Source organism: Anabrus simplex, chromosome 5 (assembly GCF_040414725.1).
Source record: "Anabrus simplex isolate iqAnaSimp1 chromosome 5, ASM4041472v1, whole genome shotgun sequence".
Classification (NCBI taxonomy): domain Eukaryota; kingdom Metazoa; phylum Arthropoda; class Insecta; order Orthoptera; family Tettigoniidae; genus Anabrus; species Anabrus simplex.
In genome coordinates, this window is record NC_090269.1 from 60,674,310 (window position 1) to 60,698,025 (window position 23,716).

Sequence of the window (23,716 nt, forward strand, 5' to 3'; positions counted from 1 at the left end):
TCATCATCCTAAACCATCTCCAGTTTCCTGGGTGTGGTATATGAGCCTCCTCCATCTCATCCTGTCCTTGTACCATTCTTCCTCCACCAACTTGTCCCAATCATGACCTCTCAGCAGTACATCGCTCTTAACTAAATCTATCCATTTCCTTCGTGGCCTTCCCACGGGTCGTCTTCCTTCTACCTTTCTGTCAAATTCCTTCCTTGCAGTTCTGTTTATTGGCATCCTCTTCATGTGACCAAACCACTTCAGTCTTTATATCTGAATCTTATTGAGGAGAGAATCATCTATTCCTACTTCTTCTCTAATTTTCTCATTCCTAATCTTGTCTTTCCTGGTTTTCTGGATCATAGTGCGTAGGAATTTCATTTCAGCTGCCTGAAGTTTGGAATTATCTCTATTGGGCAGAGTTGTGGTTTCGAGACTGTACGTAAGAATTGGTGAATAATAGGACTTGTACAATGTCATTTTTGTTTTCATGGGTATTTGCTCATCCCACAGCAGGTGTCTTACCTGGTGGTAAAATTGCGTTGCCTTATTGATTCGATTGTTCACCTCATATTTTGCTAGGTTGTCATTTGATATAACGCTACCCAAGTATTTGAAAACTGGCACGCTGTCCAGTTGAGCTTCATTTAACATGACTATTGGTTCTGCTCCTTCCCCATACACTTTCATCACCACCGTCTTGGTCTTGCTGATGTTTAAACCATATTTCTTAAACTCCTCATTCCAGCTTTGTATTCTCTCTCCCAATTCCTCTTCTGAGTCACTCCAGATCGCAACATCATCTGCAAATGTGAAGGCTTTGATATCTCCATGTTCTTTACTTTTAATTGATTTCATTACTACATCCATTACAATAACAAATAGAAGTGGTGACAATGAGCTGCCCTGCTGCACTCCTCTCTTTGTTTCAAACCAGTCCGACAAACCACATCGTACTTGAACACAGCTTCTGTTCCCACTATACAACATTTTCACTTTGTCTATGAGGCTGTCTCGCACTTGAAGTTCTTTCATGCATTGCCAAATTCTTTCCCTTGGTACACTATCGTATGCTTTCTCAATGTCCAAAAATATTAGAAATAAAGGCTTGTTCTTCTCCCAGTATTTTTCCATTAGCATCCTAATTGCAAATATAAGGTCCGTAGTTGACCTTCCTGGTCTGAAACCATACTGCTCTTCTTCCAAAATTGGTTCAACAATATATCTGATTCTGATCTCTATTATTTTTTCCAATATTTTCAGGACATGAGACAGTAGTGTGATACCACGGTAATTAGTACATTTTCATCAGCTTCCTTTCTTGAACAGAGGTACAATGATGCCCATCTTCCAGTCCTCAGGAATAGTATTTTCCTCCCATATCTTGTTGAGCCGTCTGTAGAGCCATTGGATTCCTGGAATTCCTGCTGCTTTCAGCATATCTGCACTTAGTTCATCTATGCCCACTGCCTTTCCTTTCTTCATGCTCTTGAGCGCATTTTCAACCTCAAGCCATGTAATTGGTGGTTCAGTTGTGGTTCCTCGACTTGGCTCTCCTCTATCTGTTGTTATGTTTTCTGTGTCTCCATTCAGCAGCTTTTCGAAATAGATCTTGAGTTCTTGTTTAATTTCTCCCTCTTCTTCTGCCAGAGTTCCATCATCACGTTCTATTGCTTTTATGGTCTCTTGATCCCTTCGCTTGTTTTTCACTACTCTGTATAGCAATTTCATATTTCCTCTACTGTCCTCTTCCAGTTTGTCTGCAAACTCATTCCATTTCTTCTCTTTTTCTTCCCTTACGATGTTCTTCACAGCAAGTTTCTTGTTCCTGTATACTCCTTGAAGTCTTTGTATTTCTTGTTCTTTTCGTTCTTGTCCCTGTTTTTGTTTTTCCTTGTCCAGTGCCTTCTTCATTTGGTTTCTTTCTTTCACCGCTGTTTTCACTCTATCATTCCACCATGGTGTCTCGTTTTTTCTTTTGATAGAACTTGTAACTCCACATAGGTTTTTGGCTTCTCCCACAAAGGTATCTCTGAAGGCCTTCCATTCTTCATTAACGCTGGTTACTTCACACTTCGGCAAACTCTGTTGAATCCTTAGTTTGTATTCTTCCTTTATTTGGACTTCTTGCAACTTCCAAGTTTTAACCCTTGGTTTTTTCGTAATAAGTTTCTGCGTTTCTTTTGCCTTATGTTTGAAGTCTACTACCAACAATCTGTGGTGTGGTCACTGTCCGTGCTTTCACTAGGGATGACCTTTACATCTGTGATGTACCTGCCACCATCTTTATTTGTGATTACGTAGTCAATCAATGTTCTATACTGGCCATCCTAACTGTACCTTGTTATTCTGTGACTGTCTTTTTTTTTGAAGAATGTATTTTTGATTATAAGATCATTTCTTCTGCACAGATCTAATAGTTGTTCTCCTTCTGGGTTCCTTTGTCCAAAACAATGTGGACCAATGATGTTCTCGTACCCAAGTCTGTCTACCCCAACTTGCGCATTTAGATCTCCAATAATAATAACATTTTCCTCATTAACTGTATCTTCCAGGTCTTGCCGAAATTTCTCTTTGTCTTCCTCACTGCAGCCTGTCTGTGGGGCATACACTTGTATGATGGTGTACTTAGTGTTCTCCAGTTTCATGAACATTTTAATGATTCTATCACTTTTGCAGATAACTTCAGCTGTAGCATCAGTCCTTTCATTAATTAAGAATCCAACACCATTTTTCGCTACCTTCTCCTGTCCACTCCAGTATAATTTATAACCTCCACGAAGTGTCTTACTTCCAATTCCTTTCCATTTGGTCTCACTTAATCCCAATATTGATATTTTTCTTCTATCCATCATGTCTAGGAGTTCTTCTAACTGTCCAGTTAATGATAGAATGTTCATAGTTCCAATTCGGTATTTGGGTCTCTTTTTTATTTGGGGTTTCCTTTCAGAACATTGTATATCATCAGCCTTACGGTCATCATACTTTACAATTGTCTGAGAGGACGTGTCAGTCCGGTCTATAATATTCTTTCAGAGGCTCTATTTCTTATTGAAAGCAACTGTACTCAATACTCTCCTGCTGACTTGCTAGGCCTAAAGCATAAGAGGATTTTCTTTCAGGGTTTACTCCCTTAGCCTTTGAGGATGCCTTCCTCGTCCTGCAAGGCAGTAGGTTCCATCTGTACACCCCAGAAGGATGGGTTGCCTCTTCCGTCATCTCCACCGTACCGAATTCCATCTTCTCCGCCGTAGATGCTGTTGAGGTCTTCACCCTTAACCCAGGGCAAGGGCCCTCCATATTCATGACCCCTGGAGAGAGGGTGTCCCAGTATTTTAAAACCCCCAGGAATTCGGCTACCTGTTGGTCCGCGGGTTGTATTGGTTATTTCAACCAGCCCTACATACTGTAGGAGCCCCCTATCCGCCACCTGGGGGCGCACTCTGTAGGGGTCAGGTTCCCCTGGTTACCTATTAGAAGTTAACCCCACCCACAAGGAGTAAGCTTATTTGCAGAGTGAACTGAGAATCACAAAAGTAAATCGAGTTTAAGGGTTCCACCTTTTCAATACAATACAATTCTGTTGCATAGGATTATGTTACAACATGGGTTTTTACCTTTGTGACTCTGCATCTTGTCAGGTGTGACAGCCATGGGTGGCCTCCCCGACCACTGCAAATCTTGGAGCTCTGCTAAACCGCTTTCAGATGGCCTCACCCTCTGTACCCAGCGACTAACCGTACTTCTGTCAACTGCTGATTCTCCATAAACTGCACATAAACGTTTGTAAATGTTCCCAACTGTTTCTTGCTCCACAGAGAGAAATTCAATGACGACACACTGCTTATAACGTACATAATTTACAGGCACCATGTTGAACCACTGCTGCAAGTACGCTATCTGTCGGAAGAAACGAAAACTTTGCGCGCGCACTCGGAAAACTTCAAAGAATTCATATGTAATGTTTTGGATTCGTACCATTGTTGGGGGCATTGAGAAAAAAATTGTGGTGCATTATTTTCTTGGCCACCCTCGTACCAAAATCTTCAACGACTTCTTGGATTTAACAGCTATTAATTTTCCTATGTTGCTTTCATGTACGTGCAATTCCCTGTCTGAGTCTGTTCCTGTATGAAGTCATATCTGATATGCCTTCTTTTTACATTCACAAGCTGTTATCATTTCATCATTCCACCAGGATGTTTGCTTTTTCCTATCTTTATACACAATTGTTTCTAGGCATTCCCTTGCTTTTTCTACTGCAGCATCCCTGTACGGCACCATTCTCTTTCTATATTCTGAGCCTGCTTACTGTCCATTATTCAGAACATTTCACTGATCATTTTCTGTACTTCTGTCTAATTTCATCCTGGACATTTTCTACCCTTATTCATCTGCAGACATATTTCTCTCTATCCTAGGCCAGACATACAGTACTTAGTTTACTGTGGATCAAATATTGGTCTGTATCATCAAAAAATGTGTGGAATTAATTAATTAGAAATTAATGAAATTTCGTGATGATTATGTTACGTAAAACATGCTTTTCCACTTGATAGATGCCGACGTGCCGAAAGTGTGCTCTGAAGGGGTTTTGTTGTGTCAGTAAATCTACAAATATGGGTTTAACATTTAAACTCTGGCCTATTTGAAAGAGGAAACCAGTGGTGAAAAATGAATACACAATACCCAAATGAAGTCTAACACAGCCTCTCTAGGTTACTGTCCTGCATACACTGAGTAAGAGCTGCAGGCAGGGTTCAAAATCACACAGTCAGTATCTACACGGCTGCAGTTGTTCCCAAAGTTTTTGTCTTACCACACTGATCTTGGAAAAGTAGACCTAGGTTTAAAAAGTTTCATGATTACCAATATCAACAATTCTTCGTCTTTTTGTACTGCTTTTCCCACACATGTGGGGTCATGGGTGCGAACTATGGTGCACATGTGAATTTGGCCCTGTTTTACGGCTGGATGCCCTTCCTGACGCCAACCCTATATGGAGGGATGTAATCACTATTGCGTGTTTCTGTAGTGGTTGGTAGTGTAGTGTGTTGTCTGAATATGAAGAGGAAAGTGTTGGGACAAACATAAACACCCAGTCTCCGGGCCAGAAGAATTAGTCAAAGGCGATTAAAATCCCCGACCCGGCCGGGAATCAAACCCGGGACCCTCTGAACTGAAGGCTGCAACACTGATCCTTCAGCCAATGAGTCAGACAATCACCAATATTAATAATTATTAACCAAAATTAATATAAATGTGAATACCGCTCCATACATTACAAAAATACAAATTTAAACGGATAAGAACTAAGTTGCCAGATTTCTACTTAGGTATGAAATAGTATCCTTATCTCATTCATGAAAACATTACATACCAAACGATTTGACTGCATAGTAGGGGCAGTGGAATCTGTATACTTGGGTTCGAACTCCGCCGTCAGCAGTCCGAAGATGGTTTTCCATGGTTTCTCATTTTCATACTACGCTGTATATTAATTATGGGCGTGACTGCCTTTTACTCAGCCTAGAACTCGCATCCCATTTTCACCGTAAAGTTCAGAGATGCTACTGTTGTGTTGTAAGGAAACTATGTGGTACTGTCAAATAGTATGTAAACAAAAATTTCACTTGTAATTATTAGGATTATGTTTCTGTTCAATTCTGTGCTGCTGAGTAAAGGCATATGTAAAAATATACTCATTTGATTTGTATAAAACACTTAAAACTTAGATCTGTAAAGGTTTGGTACGTCTATTAGTTTACTTCTTGTAATTCTACTAATATTTACCTGCAAATCCAAAATCACATTATTTTAAAATAATTTTCATCCAGTACAAAAAAACTATTTTGAAATATTTCTCAAAATATGCTTTAAAGTGCAGGGCTTTCTGTAATATAGGCATTTCTTGATTTATTTACAGGTTAATTCAAATAAAGGATTTGATGTACTCCCTCTGCCTGGTAAGACTCTTTCTCCGTCTTGTCAATTTTTAAAATTTTTTTTTTAAATCTAGGTGCATGACTCATGAATTTTTAAAATTAATTTGTCAAATTAGCTGTAGTTCAGATGCGGTTTTGATTTTTTTTTTTTTTTTTTTTTTTTTTAATTACAGGAGATACTTGAGTATCCTTTTGTTTCACTTTAATGAAATGTGATTACTGCTTTCATTATGGGTTTTAATTTTATTTCTTAGATGAAAATGGCATCCGTACCATAACTGTCACAACTGTAACAGGAGATACTGTGGAAATCAGTTTGGCTCATGACAGACCAAAACATTTTGAGGTTAGTATTTCTTTTATTGAATTAGAGTGTACAAAAAAACGAAAGTTCTCCATGTTGCAGGATTGAGTGAATGAGGGAGTGCAAGCTCATTTTTAGCACTTGAGGATCCTTATGACAGGATTAGGAAAGTGACATGTGTCCATTATTATGGAAATTTTAGAATCCTTCAGAACAAGGATCCAATACGATATTTAGCTACAGAGGGAGGGAATACTAGTTGCCCAGTGTGGTGTAAGAAAGATTAACTGTTTTGATGTTATGATTGTGCATGGATGCTTTTGAGTTATAGATAGAAATATGCAAGTGGTTTATCTTGAATATCCTGATATTGATGGCTAAATTTAATTGTATTATAAGTTAATACTAATTAACCACTGGCGTACCTACTTCTTCATTGCAGTCTATTGTGTGTAGCCAGAATTACATATGCCTTTACTCAGTAATGTGTTTGAAACAACTATTAATTTACTCTGAGTTTTACTGTAGCTATACAATTTTTATTTTACATATTTGCTCCTGTCATCAACTAGTTACAGTGCATTATTTAATGTTTTAAAAAAATACTTTGGTTTAGTCCCTAAATGTATTAAAACACTAAAATGTCACATTTTAATTTTTAAAAGAGTACTATTAATAAAATTGTACAAGTATAGTTTATTAACCCATTGAGTGCTATGCCCGCCTGTAGACGGGCTGATGTAGCCGGTTCACCACTGCTATGCTTCTTTTTTTTCCTTCTCTCTCTTCCAGTTCACTCTCGAGTGCCGATTCAATCTCTGGCATATTCTACCATCTGTTGGGCATTATGTAGAACTAATTGATCACGGCTTATAGCTTTGGGAAGTAACTTACAGAGCATTTTGTAGATGTCTCTGGAGCTCATCTGTGATGTAAACAAGCATGGCGGAGCAACAAGCTAGTTGCTCTCGCAGCTATTTTATTTTGGATCAAAGAATCTTTCCGTTACTAACCACAGCAGAAAGTGAGGATAAAGATGATGATTTTAATGAATGGTTAAGCGATTTTGAAAGTGAGAGTGATACAGTGTGTGCTGATAATATTGTAAGTGAGAAAGAAACAGAGCCTCCTTTTAAATTAAGGAAGAGGAAAACAGTAAGTTCAAAAGCTATTTCATCACTTTTTGTGGTGGATGGATGACTTTTCTCCACCAGATTTGCACGTAACTGTGACAGACTCTGGGAGCCAAGTAGTGTGAAAACTATTCTGCCAGTGGAGTTGGTGCAGCTTGTTGTTGATGAAACAAATCGGTATCGCAAACAACTGGTGGAAAACATTGAGCTGTCACCACGTTCCGGGTTTAGAAAATATTTTAAAATATCTACTTATGTACTTGAAAGGTTGCCTACGGATTGTAGCAAATAATTTTAGTTTGGCTCTTTGTATAAAGATGATGTACATATGGGCATTAAAAATGTAGTTTTGTTTTCTCTCAAAATAATATGGAACATGAGTGTAGAATTTTCCATTTGCATTTAAATTTATAAAGAACCAAGATTTATAAATATTTTAAGTTAATCATCCCACTTATAAGTTAAAAATTGAGACTTCTACAAAAAAATTACATAAGAATGAAAAAACTCAGGTACCAAACAGTCAACTGGTAACTCAGCACTTAAAAGGTTGATAGATTTTGGGTAATTATTTCGTTTATATCTTTTAATTTACCCTATTGAGATTATAAAGGAAGGAATGTAGCAGGTTCCTAAGAATTTTACAAATCTAGTTACATCAAAAACCAGGAACGGCCTTTTACCAGTCTGTATGTTTATTTTAATCAATAGTTTAAACCTAGTGTTCAATCTTCGAAAAAATTGAAATTACAGGTCATTATCGTCATGGTTAATCCGTATTGAATACCGTTATTAACAACAATTATAATAGGAAATTATTTATTGTCCACCTATTCAATACAATAGTATAGTAAACATCTAGCTGCTGAAAAGTTCTTGGAGAAAACAAGGCCCGGTCGCAAGTATGTTGACAAACAGACATGGTGGATAGATGATTCTTTTCTTTTCTGGCCTATTTCAATCCACTGCTGGATATAGGCCTCTCATATGCTTCCATCGTCTTCGGTCTTGAGCCACTTAGAACCAGCGTATTCCAGCCAACAGCTTTATGTCTTCGAACCATTTCTTCTGGGGTCTTCCAATGCCTCTCTTGTGTTCCCATGGTCTCCATTGAACAATCCTAGAGGTCCACCTGTTGTAGTCTTGTTGAGCTACGTGCCCTACCCATTGCCATTTTAGTCTTGCTACTCTCTCTAGGATGTCTGTTACATTCGTTCTTCTCCTGATGTCCTCTGAACGGATCTTATACCTAAGGCTGATCCCTAGCATCTGTCGCTCCATGGCTCATTTTGTTCGCTGAAGCTTGTGAGCACTTTCCTTTGTCAGAGTCATTGTTTCCAGACCATAAGTAGTATCTGGCAGCACGCACGTATTTTAAACCTGGGTCTTCAGGTTAATTGGAACATCCTTGTTGGTCAGGATAAATCTTAGTTTTCGGAATGCTATCCAACACATACCTATTCTGCGAGGAATTTCTGCACCTTGATTGTCTTTTCCAAGTTTTATCTTGTGTCCAAGATAGATGAACTCATCGACAGCTTCTATATATTGGTTTCCCATTTTAAGTGGTTGACTGGCTGGGCCTTGTATTTTCGTCTTATTAATGTTCATTTCCAAACCAATCTTAGCAGAGGCAGTTTTTAATTCTTGGATCATGCTTTCTAGCTCATCTAGATTTTCACTAAAGAGCACAATGTCATCGGCAAAACGCAGTTGGTTCAAATATAACCCGTTGATTTTTATTCCTTTATTATCCCAATGAAGGGTTTTGAATACATCTTCCAAGACAAGGGCAAACAGCTTTGTAGAGATTGTGTCACCTTGTCGAACTCCTTTGCCAACTGGGATTTTATTGGTGATGAGATCTTCGTCCACTCTGACTACCATTGTTGCTTGATCATAAATGTTTTCCAGGAGCTTTATATACCTTGAGTTTATTATGGCATTATGAAGTGCCTTCATGATTGCCCAAACCTCCACTGAGTCAAAAGCTTTTTTATAATCAATGAAGGCCAGATGAATCTTGATGTACTCTGGTTTTTTTTTTTTTTTTTTGTTTTTTCCCCCCTAAGAAGGCGACGAATAGTCTGGATGTGTTCAATAGTTGAGAAACCTTTACGAAATCCTGCTTGCTCGGCAGGTTGATCAAAATCCAGTTCTCTTGTGAGGCGGTTGGTTACAATTTTAGTCAGGAGCTTGTAAAGGTGTGATACAAGACGATAGTTCTGTAAATTTTCGTTATCTCCTTTCTTGAAGAGAAGTATCACTTAAGCAAGGCAGGCACCCTATGTGCCAATGTTCGACATTAATTTCTCTATCTGAAGATGCACTTGAAATATGGAACTCAATAGAAGTATCTGGACTTTGCATTCAACTGGCATTTTATACTTTTAATGTGCAATTTTAGAGTATTCACTAAAGAAGGGCATATTTTAATCATCATTGTAAAAAAATCGTGTGATACTGTTCTTACAGTCTAATTGATGTAAAACCTGAAAATTTTATTTGTCATTGATCAATACAACTTTATTTTATCTATCAACACTTCATCATTCTACCATTTTATATGAACATTATAGCATCACATACACAGTTCATTCTTTTAATTTTTATTTCCACAATGTAATTTTGTTTTAGGACATCAGCAAATCCATAAATGTATCTTGGGCTGATGATGACCCCCATAGGGTCAAAACTAGTCCCTTGATAACATATTGTAATGTATTTATAGACATTGCAATTATTGTACAGTATTGAGTAGGTGGAATAATCTTTGTAAATTATATGTTAACCACACCCGGGCAACTGGAGTAGGACATTGATGATGATGATGATGATGATGATGATTGTATAATATTGTCATTGCCATGTCAGTTTTTAAGATAAAATGGCTGAAGATTACTTCAAGAAAAGTCAAAACCAGTACCATGGTGTTAACTACAAAAAATGTGTATGGAATACATTGAACTCTTTCTTCGTTTGAAATGGTAGATGGGCAAAAATAGGCAACGGTCAGTTAAAGAGAAGTTGGCATATAAGACTTGGTGGTACGCACAACTTTATGTAGGCCTTGACCCGTACTGTTCACTGCAAAGAGATGAGTAGAGAGCAGTGGTAGCTCCTAAATATGATCACTACCAGGAGCTATGCTATATGACCAGCTCGACAGGTCAGGGGGTGCAACATATTATTACATATTATTATTATTATTATTATTATTATTATTATTATTATTATTATTATCATCAATATACAGTATATATAACATTTTATTATTCACTATTATTATCTAAATATATGGCTTGATTTCTGATTGAAATGAGTTGCTACTCAAGAGCGATTTGTGAAAAAGCGAGAAAAGTGAGGATTATATATGGGCCTACTCGTACTGGAATTAACTTGGAACTGACAGATGAAGTTGGGGATCCAGGCAAAAACCTGTCCCACCTCCGCTTTGTCCAGTACAATTTCAATAAATTAGTTATTACAAATATATTTTTATAAAAATATTATTACATATTATTATTATTATTATTAGTGTTATTATTATTATTATTATTATTATTATTATTATTATTATTATTATTATTATCATCATCATGCAGGAGGTTTCAGCGTCGGCTTACCTTGTGCCGCAGTAATTAATCTGTGTCACTATCGAGTGGCTGCACACCCAAGTCAGAATCAGAACCGGGGTCAGCACACGAGGTAAACTAATCCCGCCGTCAATACTATTCGCTCGGAAATGCTTATAAACAGACAGAATCATATTTCTCTCGCCGGAAGTAAAAATCTTGCGTTTCTTCAACTGATAACAGTCTGGTGAATTTTTGTTCGGATCCATTGCACAATAATATCCAATAACGAGTAAGAAGAAACCTACAAACGTACAAGAGACTACAAGAATTATGAATTAGCACACAGTACGCACATACACTGTTTTTTGTAAAAGCGAAGCATACTGATAAAATTCTCTCACTGATTTTTTAAACAGACTGTGATTGAAACTGCACCCACGTGTTCAGGACATCCACTGAGTGAGTAAGTATGGCAGCTCCGCATTGACTGCACCATTGCCAAAACTCGGTCTGAGTAGCGCACCCCCCTTGCCCCCTCACCTAACGTGTGACAACACCGAAGGCGCTGCCCCTGTCGCCCGCGCCATCCCCTGGTCTATACACTCACTTCCGCTTTAGTCTGCTCAAAAGGTGGTCCGAAGAATAACAGAGCTCCTGCTGCAAGGATAGTTCAGTGCATAACACCTTGATGAGTGCATAAGTTTACACTCAGCTGACGCGCACTGCTTTGTAATTTCTCGTTGTGTAGTAACTATGGTTATTCGTGGTGTACGTTAGGCCTGTCTGTGACAGTATGGAAGGCGTTAAAAGTAACCTGCATCGTAAGGTGCTAAAGAGTGAGACTCGTGCAGCAATCTCGAACGTTATAGACCTTATGGAAAGGAAGGCAATGGAAGAAAAGTTTGTGATAGATTGTAAGAAAGTGCAGGAAAGAGTAGCAGTAGCTGTTGGAGTGTCAGAAAGCTTTGTGGCATGGATTAAGAGCATAAAACGAAAAGCGATAGAATTAAGAAAACCTATGGATAGTCTGTTTGAAACACCAAACAAACAAAAAAAGAATGTGCACAAAGAATGTTACTGGACTGGACGACTTTGATGAAGGTGCCATACGTCGTATTGTTAACAATTTTTATTTAGTTGAAAAATGTTTACCTACGGTTTCAAAAATTCGTGCAAAGTTAAAGACGTAAAGTTCAAAGGAAAGCAAATCCTTTGATCATTAGAATATCATTGGGGAAAAAACTAACACTAACAAGCACATTATAATGGAAAAACATGACATAAAATAAAAAATATTTGTTTATATGAAAAAAATTGCCCAGTGTCGGGCGGATGATAGGCCTGTAGTGTACATGGATGAAACCTATATACATACGTCCCATGTGCCCAGCAAAAGGTGTGCTGATAATTCAATATCCGGTATATCAGCGCCCTTGTCAAAAGGAAAAAGACTTATAGTTGTACATGCTAGCGGAGAAATGGGTTTCATCGAAAACTGTCTGCTAATCTGGAAGTCTGGCAGCAAGAGTGGGGACTGCCACGATTACATGAATAGTGACTTTTTTTAAGTGAGTGAAAGATATGCTGTAAAATGGGGTGAATAGGGACAAAGTAGGAAAAAATATTTATTCCTCAAAATGTCAACTAAAGAATTTTTTTTCTTTTCATTTAAGGGAAATTGAAGTGTTCTTCATTCTTTTACCTTTTCAGAAAATCTAAGGATTTATTTAAAAAAACAAATTTTTGTCAGGGCGGCCAGTCTGTAAGGCAGCTGATGTTTTGGCGCCAATTTTTTGGTTCAGGAAAACTTAAGTTCGTGAGCTAATTTCAGAGGCTGAAACGGTGTGCTAGGATTATAATTACATTCGGTGATATTCTTTGAACTACTTCTGTAGTTTCTAGAAGATTCCTGTGACTAAACTGTGCATTATTTAATCTTTTTAGAGACTTGTACCGTATAACTTGAAAGTGGGGTGAATAGGGACAATGGGAAGAAAGTATAAGAGAGACCCTCATTCAAAAAAACATTTACCAGTGGATGCTGAAATAGTGGAAAAGGCAGTTTGGAAGGTGAAAATTGGCATGTTAATACTTTCAGCAGCAGAGAAATTCAACATTTCAAAATCTGTTTGACTGAGGTATGTTGCTAACACAGATGGAGCCGTAGTGTCTATGAAAAAGAAAGGTGGGCAGACAAGTTTATCACATGGTTTCGAGGAGGAATTGGTAGAGTGTATTCTGACATGTTGTAGAACAAGGAATAGGGGAAGGAAGCTGGGTGAAAGTGAAGTTTTTATATGATCGAGGTGTGGAAAAGGTCTTTGTAGGAAAGGTACTGAAAGTGATAAACCCAGGACGAAATTACCTAGGAACATTTCTCAGACCGTCTACGAAAGTGTCTGTTATCTGTTCCCAAATGTAACTGATGAGTTTGAGTTTGGGCAGACACAGGTGACAACATTCTGAAGCCACCGGCTGTAAGAAGGGGAAAATATATTTTCAGTGAATTGTAAAGATTTCTGTTTGTTTGTTTGTTTGTTGTGCCAAACATGTAAATTCTGCACCCATAATAAATACATTGTACATTAAAAGCTGTTTAGAAACATAAAATTGTGTCCCAATCAACCCAAACACTAGCTAGAATAGGGAAATCCGTTTTAAAATACTGAGTGTCCCTATTGACCTCATCGCTGAGGTGAATAGGGGTACCCCTTTAAAATAATATATACAGTTCTACAAGTACAGGAGAATTTTCTGTATGTATAAAATATAAACATGCAAGTTCCTTTTTAATAGAAAAAATTACCCCATTAAAGTTAACCAATTCTTTCAAAAGTTACTTAGAAAAAACCGAAAAAAAACTGTCCCTATTCACCCCATTTTACGGTGCTTATTCCTGATCTTCCACCTTGCAGTGTTCTTTGATTGACATGTCATATCACAACAAGGAAGTAGATCGTGCTCCTACCTCCAGTTCACGGAAAGTGACGATGATCTCCCGAATAGGAATATTCCACACTGTGAGACGATGCACACTGACTTAGCAAATGTCATGGGATAGTCACCTAATAGCGTGTGGGGCCGCCTCTGGCTCTGCAAACTGCAGTGGGACGCCGTGGAAGTAAGTCAACAAGTCCCTGGTAGTCCTCTGGGCGCAGGTGACACCAAATTGTTTGCAGAGTGGCCGCCAATGCTGGTCTGTTCGTGGGTGCAGGATGCATGGCACGGAGCCTGCGTTCCAGGACATCCCAGATATGCTCGATAGGGTTCATATGGGGGCTCCTGGGTGGCCATGGCAGTCGTTGGACCTCCGCTGCATGTTCCTGGAACCATTCCCGGGCGACGTGGGAGCGATGTGGGGCACGTTTCCATCTTGAAACACCGCAGAACCGCCAGGGCACTGGAAGGCCAAAAATGGGTGGCGATGGTCTCCGAGCAGCTCAACATACTGTGTACCATCTAAAGTCTCTTCCAGAACAACTAGGGGGCCCATTCCATACCAGGAAAATGCACCCCAGACCATAACAGAGACATCGCACCCTGGACCACACCTTCGAGGCAGGCGGGATCCATCCCTTCATGTGGTCTGCGCCATACACGGTGCCTCCCATCGGCATGGTGCAGTTGAAATCGTGATTCGTCCGACCATATCCCGTTATGCCATTGTTCCAGTGTCCATCCCTGGTGACTGGCGACAAATGCGCGTCGTTTGTGCCCGATGACGTTGGGTTAACAGTGGCACCCGTGCGCGGCGCTGGCTCCCGTACCCCATAGAACCCGTGTTCCTACGGATTGTCCACTGGGAGACGTGTCTAGCACAGCCTGTGTTGAATTGAGCCATGATTTGTTGCACGGTTGCCCGTCTGTCACTATTGACAATCCGTCTCAGATGTCGCCGGTCACGGACATCTAGGGTGGCTGGACGGCCGGTCGTTCGTCTGTTGTGAACGGTGACACCCGCATTCAACCATTCACAATACACCCTAGACACGATTGATCATGTGAAGCCGAATTCCCGCACCACTTCCGAAATCGCACTTCCCATCCGTCGGGCACCGACCGCCATACCCCGTTCGAACGGTGTCAGCTCACGACGACGTTCCATGTTACACCTGTCACATGCACAGCCACTGCTCACAAGGTCTCCTATACAACTGCCGCTGACACAGGGGGCGTGTGGTGCGCAGACAACACACCTGCGCATCAGTGCTTCGCTCTCCCATGACATTTGCTCAGTCAGTATACAAACACAAGCTTTATATGGGCTTATCAAATTATACTAGCCGGCACACAAAACCTATGTCCTAGGTGAACTCGTGGAACAGTACGGACACTCAGTCCTTCGACCGCCCCTATATCGCCCTGAATTAAACAGTATTGAAATAGGGCAGAAGTGAAGAACTGGGTAGCTTCTCACAACGTCGCTTTCACTATTAACAACGTAGAGAAACTCGCTAGACAGAAATTCGCGTCAATATCCGCCGAAGACTGGAAGCGTAAATGTGAACACACAAAGAAGGTTGAAAAAGATTTCATGAGGGATAAGGAACCTCTTGAAGTCATTATAGAGTCCTTTGTGATCCAGTTGGAAGCTGACGACACGTCATCCGGTGAGGACGACAGAAGTGATGACGGAGGACTCAGTGGAATTGAAGAGCTGCAGAGGACATAATAAAACAAGTATATGCTCATTTTGTAAATATAATGCCACTTAAGATATCTTTGTATACATACGTTGTTGCCTTTTACTCAGCATATGTAGACCCTTTACGGTGTTTCTTTTTATGAATTATATTTTGTTTCTGTAGGCCTACCTGAGAACCATTATATCGTTATATATGTCATATCGTAAGTCACATTTCTTATTTTATAAGAGAGCAACAAAATCTTGGCATTAAGGAGCTGGGAACAAACAATCGTAAACCCTGCTTTCTCAATTTATAGCAAGTTTTTGTTGTTGTTGTTGTTGTTGTTGTTGTTGTTGTTGTGTTTCACGTTCTTTGGGATATGTTGAATCAGTCCTTTCTGGGTGTGTTGTTCTTTCCTTAGTGCACAGTATTTCTTCATTCTTTCTGATCTTCGTTTTCCGAGATAATGGATTTGGCTTTTTTTCTTTAGTTATTGCTTAAGCTGTTCGAGCGAATAGTGATTTTATGTAATTTTTAATTGTGCCCGGTCTTTTTCAGTTTCTTTTAAACAGTTCGGTTTTGTTTTGCGGTTACGGAAGAAGTCAAAGATTTGTTTGGGTAATCTATTAGAGTTCATTCTGAGGAGAAGATGACCGTAAAATAATATCCTCCTCTTTCGCATAGTATCTGAGAGTTTTTCAATTTTCTTGTAGTGTGTCATTCTTGATGTATATTATCTTATTATTATTATTATTATTATTATTATTATTATTATTATTATTATCAACTTATTTTACATGATGTGGCTCAGGTTATGAAGCCTGCTGTTATAGCAAACCATATTCTACACTGTACATCTGCAGCGTTGTTAAGTTAATTTTACATCAAATTATAATTTAAAATAATGACTACGCAAATTGATACACGAAACGATTTTGGCTGCTACTATAATAAGAGGTTAAAGTATGTTCTAACTCCTTAAATCTATCTATCATCTGCAATACTTGTAAATAAATTCATTTCGGCTAGGTATGTCTCTAATTTACAGCAATTTACAGCTGGAAGGGAATTCCACTAACTGAAAATCTGGGGAGTGTTACATGTCAGTTATAACAAATATTTTGGGTCAGCTGTACGTAGGTGAAGTCAGCGTTTTCGCTCCCACGTTACTGCTTTCTCACTCGCGCACATTTCCCTTCACCGGCTGTCTTCCTAGCTGGCCCGATCTCTGCTGGAAAAGCGATCGACGGTGACCTTGCAATAGGGGCCATCTTAGCATCGCGTTCAGGTGGTATTGTTAAGAGAATCCTTGGAAATCATAAAGCAGAGTGTGTCCACAACAATTGGAAGGAGACAAGGCGCGTTTCGACAGCTCTACTTGAAGAAGGAACGAGTTTCGTCAGATATTCGTACTTGCAGAACATCTGCATTATGTCCAGGGTTAGATGTTTATTTCACTTTTTAATTTATTACTTTTTTCGAGTGTATCGCCAAACAGGTTTTCGGCACTTCCCTCAGGGCACTGTATAGTCACTGGGCTTTCAGGCAGAAATTGAAACTGCTCCTTCTTAAGTAACAAAAAAGTAGGATTTTAATATCGTATACGATTATGTTATCGAGACCCGAACACATGTTACACCTAACAGACATAAAGCCATGGGAGGTTTAGGGATTGCCTGTTACTGTTTTGGTCCTAATATAAGACTGGGAATTTCACGTTTTTGTGTTAAAAGTGTTATTAAAAAACTGCAGTCGTTTTATTTGCGCACGTTACATTTAAAAACTGTGTATCATTTCGCACTCGTACCGATTTGTACAGCGAGCGCGGTTTTCAGCTGAGCTCAAGATCGCAAATAACAGTAATTTCGGAAGTGTTAATATCTTTCTCTTTCCAAACTAATTGTGGTTAGTGATGGGCAGAATTGAATATAATGCATTCAACAACTTGAGAATCGAAATTTACATTCGAAACCATACTGTATTATCGAGTTCAACATAACCTTTAAAAGTCGATGTAGGCCTAATTTAAATTTACGCTCTACAAGATTTACATAAACTGACTACGAACAGTATACCGATGACCAAATTAAAATGAAAGGTTAAAAAAGAGGGGATTTTGCCATCATGTTGGGCGCTTTTGTATCCAAAGTGCTTATTTTATTAGATTAGAGAATTAAAAAATTGCTGTGGTCGATTGTTGTTTGACTTGGCGTTACTGGGATTAGATTTTTCGAAGAGTTTGGCTGATCTAAGTTGCTGAACTGAAAGAAGTTTTCAGAGGAAACTGACGAAGTTTCCCCGGTAAAACTGAATGTAAAGTTTCGAGATTTATAACTTGCCTGCCTCTTATCCGGAGGGCCCAGGTTCGATTCCCGGCCAGGTCAGGCATTTTTACCTGGATATGAGGGCTGGTTCCAAGTTCACTCATTCTACGATTACCTTTAATTGAGGAGCTGTTTAATGGCGAGATGGCGACTTCGGTCTAGAGAGCCAGGAATAATGGCTGAGAGTATTCATCACACTGACCATGCGTTACTTTATCTACAGGCCTTCGGACCGAGCGGCGGTCGCTTGGTAGGCGGAAGGCCCATTCGGGCTGTAGTTTGGTTTGGTTTAGGGGTGTTTGTAGGATTAAAAGTATACATATTTCATTTTTGTGCTGTTATAGTCAAATTGTTGATGGTTCATTCGTTCCCGGATTTTCCGTTTTCCCGTGTTGTACGTTTTTTTCGTTGTCCCTCCAAAAACGTAGAATTGAGGTTCCACTGTATTATAATTTCTAAAAGTAATAATAATGGTATTGGATTTACATCCCACTAACTACTACTTTTATGGTTTTTGGAGATGCTGAGGTGCTGGAATTTAGTCCCACAGGAGCAGTAGCGGCGCTACGAAGCTCGAGCCGCCACCTCCCCACCCCCTGCAATAATTTGAAAATTGGCCCCTCGTTTCCTGATAAGGAAAGTTACAAGTTTATTTCATAGTACAACGTTGTATATTATTACAATGAACAGCAACTACGATGTTAAGAAGAAGTTACACAATTTAGTTTTCAAATCCAGAAGAATAAAAATAATACACGTATAAGGTACAAACACACACACAAGAAACACATATTCCAATTATAGTAACCAAAACACGCTGACCATCACAATATTAAGAAATAATCTCGTTCCTAGGACCAAATAATTTACAACTCAACCGTCCATCATAGGTCTACTTAGCTACACTGACTGCCAAGAGTTATAAAGAGGCTCGAAGCTTCAGTATTTAGAGTTTACATAAGGAGGGTGTCTTTGTTATCGCATTTTCTGACTACTGGGTTCTCAGAACTGGCTACTTACTTCAAAAGCCTTGTTGATTGTTGTGAGTGGCCGCAAGAGGTGGTTATTATTGGAACGGGTTGGGAAAGCCACATTCTTTGAAATAACTACCGTACTCCTATTGACAAAAGAAGCTCTGCACTGCGACAGCCTAAGTTTGGAATAACTCCTGTAATACAAATAATACTGTGTTGTGTGCTGTAGCTTTATCAATATGTCAAATCTCTCTTCAGCTACTGAATTAAGAAACTGCCATGGACACCCCCCACTCTGCGGGGTCCTTATCGCCGCCACTCCCCAGGAGGCCTTTTAGGTGCCAGTAAATTTACCAACACGAGGCTGACGTATTTGAGCCCCTTCAAATACCACCGGGTAAAGTCAGGATCAAACCTGCCAAATTGGGGTCAGAAGGCCAGCGCCTCAACCGTCTTGAGCCACTCAGCGCAACAATTTCTAAACGTAAATAACTTATACTATTCATCAATGTGTGGTTCGTGGTGTGGATTACTGTTGTCACATCCTAGTTTGTGAATCATGGGGAACGGCTGAGTGGTGTAGTAAGTGGTCCTGAGAGTCTTGGGATACCAGTTGCTATGGAATGGGAATGGGCATCTCGGATATATTCTGAGTCATGGCCCCTCCTTATGCTCAGGTGGCTAGGATTATACAATCCACTGGTAATACTTGTTGGAGGAGAGATCCTCACTGGCTCCTTGGTGCATCCTGCTTCACAGAATTTTCACCAAGCACGCTCAGAATATATCATCAATGGGGGTAATGGAGTCCCACTCCCATTTGATATGCGAGGGATTCTTGGAAACAACTTGGCCCATTTTAATTCGCCCATAAAGCGATCTGATTGGCTAACTTCAGCAGCTGATACAGTGGCAACTCAAGATCGAATTATATTTTTCAAATTATTTATCAGTATTTATAAGGCTCATATCCCCAGTTAATGTTGTTTATGACCACCCAGTATAAGTTGGGAGATTCTAATTTAATCGCTAATTGGCTAAGAAGGATTATTGAGAGGGCACTAGAGAAGAAAGTTCTTGAATTATTTATCCAAGAAAGACTCTGTGTCAACGTTAGGAATTTTTATTGATTCATTGCTAGTAAACAGATGTCTCCAAGATTTGGAAGAAAAGAATAAAGCTGCTCTATTACTTTCTTAAATAGCCTTTGACACAATTGGCCACAATCACGTAGAATTGACCTTAAACACGGCATGGTTCCTCAGCACCTCAAATCTGTAATGATTTCTCTCCTAAAACATAACACTGTTAACATTGAAATAAATATGGCGAGCCACACCAAGGCTGCACCTGTCCATAAGGGTGCAGCTCAAGATTCACCACTTTCACCTCTTCTCTTTAATTTGGCAATTAGCTTCATATTAAAGGGATTAAATGAGAATATACTTCAGAGTTCGGGTGCCAACTTGTATGATGTCAGAGTAGCCTAGCAGCATTAAATTTCGCAGATGATATTGTTTTAATAGCTAAAAATGAAGACTCAGCGTCTTCAATAAATGATACTACTAACTATTTATTTAAATCAAGTTGGTCTTCTTTTGAATGCTTGTAAATCAAATTCTATAGTAATTGAAAATGGGAAACTGAAGCATGTTGTTATTAGAACCCTGGGCAGAATCTAGTCACTTCTATGGGTGATAAATAAATAAATAAATAAATAAATAAATACTTCAAGGTTATATTCAACAATTAAATCATCCTTGACAAAAAAGATCTTATAATTAAGTTAAACTGCAGTATAACAAAACTCATGAATTTATGCTTTCTTAAGCCTGATCTTAAAATAAACATATTACATCAGTACATTTGGACTAGCTTGACTTATTCATTGCAGTGTGCCCCTTTATGAAAACTTTGACTGGGTTTGTTGGGTAATATTGACAAATTAATTAACAATCCTGTTAAAGAAATAATTGGGTTACTGAACATTAGTCCTGATACTATGCTTCACAGCAACAGGAAGGTTCACAGCTTAGGAGTTACTTGAGCTTCATGGGAAGCTTTCCTTCAGCACATAAATATCTGCAAAGAGTTAAATTCCATTGTTGACACACTTATCATACAGTCTACAAATATTGAAGCTGAAATTAATAATAGTTTAAAACACCTGGATTTCAATACCACTTAGGAACCAAACGTGCGGAAACAGTATGAGATCTGGAAAAACTTACCTCTCTGTGGTAGAGTTGTCAGATTGGTGGCAATCATACATCTGGATTTCCATGGGGGGAAAAAAAAAAAAAGGCCTGTCCTCATCTCAATAGACTAATGCAATAAAAATGAATTGTAACATCATTGCAGTCCGTAATACAGTATCCGTGGTAGAAACCAAGAAACCCATTGCCGTCACTGCAATAAGAATGAAACGTTTCCCCATGTTCTTGAATTCAGCCACAAACAATATTGATACCACAAGGTCTGGAGCAGTATTGCTAGTTGTCTCAGAAAAAGCAAACAAGTTTGAAGTATTTGAAGAAGTGCCATGTATTTCATAAGCATGTTTGCATCGTAGCAGTCAACAGAAAAACATCACTATCTTCGTTATCATTCCAACTGTGAAGTTTGAAGGAGGAAACATACAAGCAGAAGAGGTTGATGCTAAAAATAAAATTGTAACATCATTGCAGTCCGTAATACAGTATCCGTGGTAGAAACCAAGAAACCCATTGCCGTCACTGCAATAAGAATGAAACTTTTCCCCATGTTCTTGAATTCAGCCACAAACAATATTGATACCACAAGGTATTAAACATCTGGCGGAGAAATATAACATCCTGTTTCGAAATTGGAAGGTGGTTGTACCGTTTCATTCTGGAAGAGTGATATCTAAATTCTGCTCAAACTTCTTATGCAGTTTTGGAATTAGTATGCTAGAACTAGAAGAAATTGCTGCTGATATTCTCAGGGACACTCTAAAAATGTAAATCACCATTTATGTAGTGCAACAAACACAAATTAAATAAATGTTTCCATTCATGGATAGCTGCCTCTTTAGGGGAATCTTATAAAAATATTGAATCAATAAGTAATTGACTCACTGCTGGAGATTAAAAATAGTGGTGCTGTTATAAGAGGCCACTGCATTATCACCTCTCTTAAAAGTAATCTAATCCATCAAGATGTGAAGGTTTGAGCATTGAAGGTATAAAAGTGCAAGAATCCCTACGCCTCGCAAATTAATAGGTCAGGGTCAGAATGGAGCTAGAGTTCATGAAAAGAAGTCGGATCAAATAGTCTAGAAGAAAAGTAGGAGAAACATCAAACTAATCTGGAGAGTTCTGTTAGTAATAATGATAATCTTTTGTTTCATTCACTTGGATAACCTGAAGTTAAATCAGTCGTTGCATGTATGTACAGTATATCCATCCCTTGTCTCTTTTCTCTACAAGGGCGGGTATTAAGTGACATGAATCTTCATTGCGAGTTTTGATGACTGGATGCCCTTCCTGACATCAACCTCATCAGAGGAGTTAATGAGATGAACGAAATGACGTGATATATGAAAGTAGGAAAGGAGAGAGTGAAACCCAGTGCTGGCACATAGCCTACTTCTGTTGAATAGCACCAAGGGGGCTGCTCAGGGTTTTACGTCTCCATCTGATGCACAAATCACCATCAACAGTGACATATGCCCTCACTCCACATGAACACAGTGTAGAAGTTTGGAATTTAATCCAGGCTTTTTGGCACGCCATCTAGTGATTATAAATTTTATACCACCACCTCTCTTACCTTGCCAGCCAACATTTTGATGGTGAAAATTATTTAGTTAATTTTTTCATCAAATTATAGCTATTCCAAAAACAAAATATTTTTCAGAAACTGCACCAAATTCATAATCTGAAGTATTTTCATATTTCTGTGACAAATACTGGGAAAGAATTGTATCAGACTCAACGTGTCTTACTTGGAAGAAACAACATCCTATCCTATCTCATCACCTATGTTCAGTTGTTAATAATGATATGATCTTGATATTTAATCTGGGCCATGTTGATGGTTTGACAGCCTTGTGTGAAAATGATTCATACATACATACATACATACATACATACATACATACATACATACATACATTATCCTTATAGACTGTTATGCCTTTCAGCATTTAGTTTGCAAGCCTCTGTGAATTTACTAAACATCGCCACAATCCTCGATTTCCAACTAGTGTTGTGGCCTCATTTAGTTCTATACCTCTTATCTTTAAATCGGAAACTGAGTCTAACCATCGTCGTCTTGGTCTACTTCTACTTCTCTTATCCTCCATAAGAGTCCATTATTCCCCTAGGTAGCCTATCCTCCTCCATTCACCCCACATGGCCCCACCACCGATGCCGGTTTATGCATACAGCTTCATCCATCGAATTCATTCCTAAATGAGCCTTTATCTCCTCATTCCGAGTACCCTCCTACCATTGTTCCCACCTGTTTGTACCTGCAATCATTCTTGCTACTTTCATGTCTGTTACTTCTAACTTATGAATAAGATATCCTGAGTCCACCCAGCTTTCGCTCCCTTAAAGCAAAGTTGGTCTGAAAACAGACTGATGTAAGGATAGTTTCGTCTGGGAGCTGACTTCCTTCTTACAGAATACTGTTGATCACAACTGCGAGCTCACTGCATTAGATTTACAACACCTTGATTCAATCTCACTTACTATATTACCATCCTGGGAGTACACACAACCTAAATACTTGAAATTATCGACCTGTTCTGGCTTTGTATCATCAATCTGACATTCAGTTCTGTTGAATTTCTTTTACCTACTGACATCAATGTAA

At 38.9% G+C, this 23,716-nt stretch overlaps 1 protein-coding gene across 9 annotated transcripts in view; it reads left to right on the forward strand.

Annotated features, from left to right (window-relative positions):
* The window catches only part of LOC136873746 (PC4 and SFRS1-interacting protein), a 334,787-nt gene that overhangs the window by 200,444 nt on the left and 110,627 nt on the right, over positions 1-23,716 (forward strand). For 8 of the 9 annotated variants that reach the window (XR_010860165.2, XR_010860166.2, XM_067146927.2 and 5 more), the window contains exons 8-9: positions 5,915-5,954; positions 6,188-6,279. The exons of the other annotated variant lie outside the window; for it this stretch is intronic. Coding sequence is in view for 6 of the 8 variants with exons in the window: in XM_067146927.2 (XP_067003028.2) it covers positions 5,915-5,954; positions 6,188-6,279 (132 nt within the window). In the remaining 2 variants the exon portion in view is untranslated. The remainder of the gene's footprint in view (positions 1-5,914; positions 5,955-6,187; positions 6,280-23,716) is intronic. 9 annotated transcript variants of the gene reach the window in all.